We start from the raw sequence: 2,652 nt of genomic DNA, 5'->3' as shown, positions 1-2,652 counted from the left end.
AAAAAAAAATGTGCAAAATGATGTAAAAATAAACTTTTGTAATAATTAAAAAAAAATTAGATTCTTAAAACTTATTGTGAATTATTGAAGAAAGAGTCAGCTATTAGTCTATAGTTCTTAAATGAAGCATTCTAACATATTAAATTTACAAGCATAATTTGAAAGTGCTAAGGGAATTTAATAAGTTATAAAAGCCCTCTTAAAAGAGGTTGTAAAACTTTTTTAAGACTAGGCCAGGATCATCGCTGGTTGCTAGAACTTTTCTGGCAACTATACTCAATCCTGGTTGCATATATATATAATTTTTTAAACCATTTTAGAGGAAGTTACCAAATATTGCAGCATGGATTTCCTAAAACAAGGACATTATGATACATAACCACAGTAAAATCACCAAAATCAGGAAATGAACACTGATGTTATTGTCCAATTCACAGACCTTATTTAAAATTCACCCATTGTCCCGCTAATCAAAAGATTAAATTACTTCTTTCCCCACCCATAAATTTTTCTAAACCATAAGGTTTAGAAAACTGCGGCTTGCTGGGCTTTTCAGTTTCAAGTCCTTAACTGTTAGAAACACATATTTAAATATGTGATGGAATTTGCTTTAAAGTAACTTTTTTTGAGAAGATGCTTGAAAACACAACAATAGTGATAACTGTTGAGGAAAGTAATGGGTCCAAGATAACTTTCTGCTGTTTTTTTTTTTTATGTTTGAAATTTACCGGCATAAAACAAAATACAAACATAATAATAACTAACATCTGCTCCACGAATTTCATCGCTAGAAAATAATAACCAAAAAGCTGCATTAACTGTTAGTTCATGTATGCTCTCACATTAGCTAACATAATGCTCTCAACAAACCTCTGACGAAGATCTTGACTTAGCCTCCGCGTTACAGATTCGGAAACCCAGGCTCAGCAGACCACTGGATGTGCGGAAACCGCAGAGACCAGGGACCCGTTTTCCCTGCGGTCTCCAGCGCCTCAGTACCTAGGTCGGTAGGTACCGCCTTCCTTCCACTTGGACCAATAGAATTTCCTAGACGGGTAACAGACGGCTGCTCCAACCATTTGCTTTTTGGCACCGGGTTCCCCGCGCGGGGGTTGGACGAATCGGTACCTGGGGGCGGGATTCGCCGGCTCCCGCATCGGGTCCGGGATCCGCGCGTCCGGGGCGGAGCCAGGAGTTCCCGGGTAGGGCAGGTCACTGCGTGCCCTTGGGCGGAGAGGGCAGGCGACTCCGGCCGAAGAGGAGGACGCAGAATGAGGGTCCAGCGGGTGAGGGCCCCCACTGACCAGGCCGGGGTTTCCACCCGGAAGTCCTCGCCCCAATACGAGATTCTCTCCCCGGAAACATCCCGGGAGCGGGGGCGTGGAACGTGAGCCTCCTGGGGTTCAGGACGCCCTCCTTAACAGCCCGGGGCTCCTGAGCCCAGAGCCGCGCCTCGCTTTTTCCAGGGCTCCCTTAGCACTCAGAACGTAGGCACTGGGAACTTTACACCCCATGTCCTCCCCCTGGGGCCCCCTAGGAATTCCCGATCCAGCCCCGACATTCCCGGGACCGGGGCTGGCCCCGTTAGTCCGGAAAACCCTCCCTTAGAGCCCGGCGGACGTGGCCGTGCCGAGCAGGAGGCTCGCTTCCGGGCCCGCTTCTCCTCCAGGCAGCCTGCTAACCTCCAAGCCAGACCCGCCCGGCGCGGGGCCCCTTCTGGGTCTTCGGTGACAGGACCCCCTGCCCGACCCGGGCTGCCCCAGCATTGCCTTCGAGACGCCCCGGAGGGGCAGGGCCGCCGACGTCAGAGCCTCGGAGAGCCCGACCCCCTCTCCAAACACGCACACCTCAGCCGAACCCACTTCGGGACTCCCCTCTAGTGCCCCCCACTCTCTAACCTCCCTCTCTCCTCAGGTCTCCCAGGCACTGTTTCGTGCCTTCAGCTCGACCTCCCGCACCCACATGGCGAACAGAGTGGCGGAGAAACAGAAGCTCTTCCAGGTGGGCGGGGCTGGGGGCGCCCAGGTAGCTGGGCGGAGGCGGGGAATGCCCTCTACCTAGCAGCCCGCGCGCCTTTTTTTTTTTTTTTCATTTCTCATCTGAGGTTCCCCACACCTAGGCGGACAATGACCTTCCAGTGCACTTGAAGGGCGGGGGAGCCGACAACATCTTGTACCGGCTGACGATGGCTCTGGTTACTGGGGGTGAGTATCGGGCGGGAATGAAAGGGGAGCGAAACTGGAGCTGTTCCAGGCTCAGTTTTAGGGAGACCACTGAGTGACAGAGAACTAAGTGGAATCTGAGCTGGGGTCTAGGAGGGAGTTGGGGTTTGGGCCAGCCAGGTTTGGGGAACACACTGGAGGCCTGGCTACCATATAGTAAAGGAGTACCTTGGGCTTGGGCTCCTGTCCTAAGATGGGGGGCTGGGCCAGGATGGGCCTGGGACCCAGGCAGGAGTTGGAGAAAACTCTCCCAACCTGGCCTGGTTCAAGGAGCAAGGAGTCCTCACCTGAAGTGCACTTTGGGACGGGAGCCGGAGCCTGCACTGGGCTGGAACCTAGGCTGGTGACTGGGAGTGTGTACAAGGGCTTAAAAGCTCAAGGTGGGGACCAGGGCGAATGTGAGGGTCTCATTCTGTATTCCCCACATTCC

At 52.2% G+C, this 2,652-nt stretch overlaps 1 protein-coding gene across 1 annotated transcript; it reads left to right on the top strand.

Annotated features, from left to right (window-relative positions):
* Positions 1-1,164: 1,164 nt before the first annotated feature.
* LOC105854175 (cytochrome c oxidase subunit 7A1, mitochondrial) lies at positions 1,165-2,296 on the top strand. The gene is made up of 3 exons (XM_012730569.1): positions 1,165-1,286; positions 1,915-2,001; positions 2,120-2,296. The coding sequence occupies exons 1-3, from the start codon at positions 1,272-1,274 to the stop codon at positions 2,279-2,281; spliced, it is 264 nt and encodes an 87-aa protein (XP_012586023.1). The 5' UTR covers positions 1,165-1,271; the 3' UTR covers positions 2,282-2,296.
* The last annotated feature ends 356 nt before the right edge of the window (positions 2,297-2,652 follow it).

The sequence above is a fragment of the Condylura cristata genome, unplaced genomic scaffold, assembly GCF_000260355.1.
Source record: "Condylura cristata isolate star-nosed mole 26May11 unplaced genomic scaffold, ConCri1.0 scaffold00028, whole genome shotgun sequence".
Taxonomy (NCBI): Eukaryota; Metazoa; Chordata; class Mammalia; order Eulipotyphla; family Talpidae; genus Condylura; species Condylura cristata.
The sequence above is the reverse complement of the archived record's forward strand: the minus strand, read 5'-3'. Positions and strand labels throughout refer to the sequence as shown.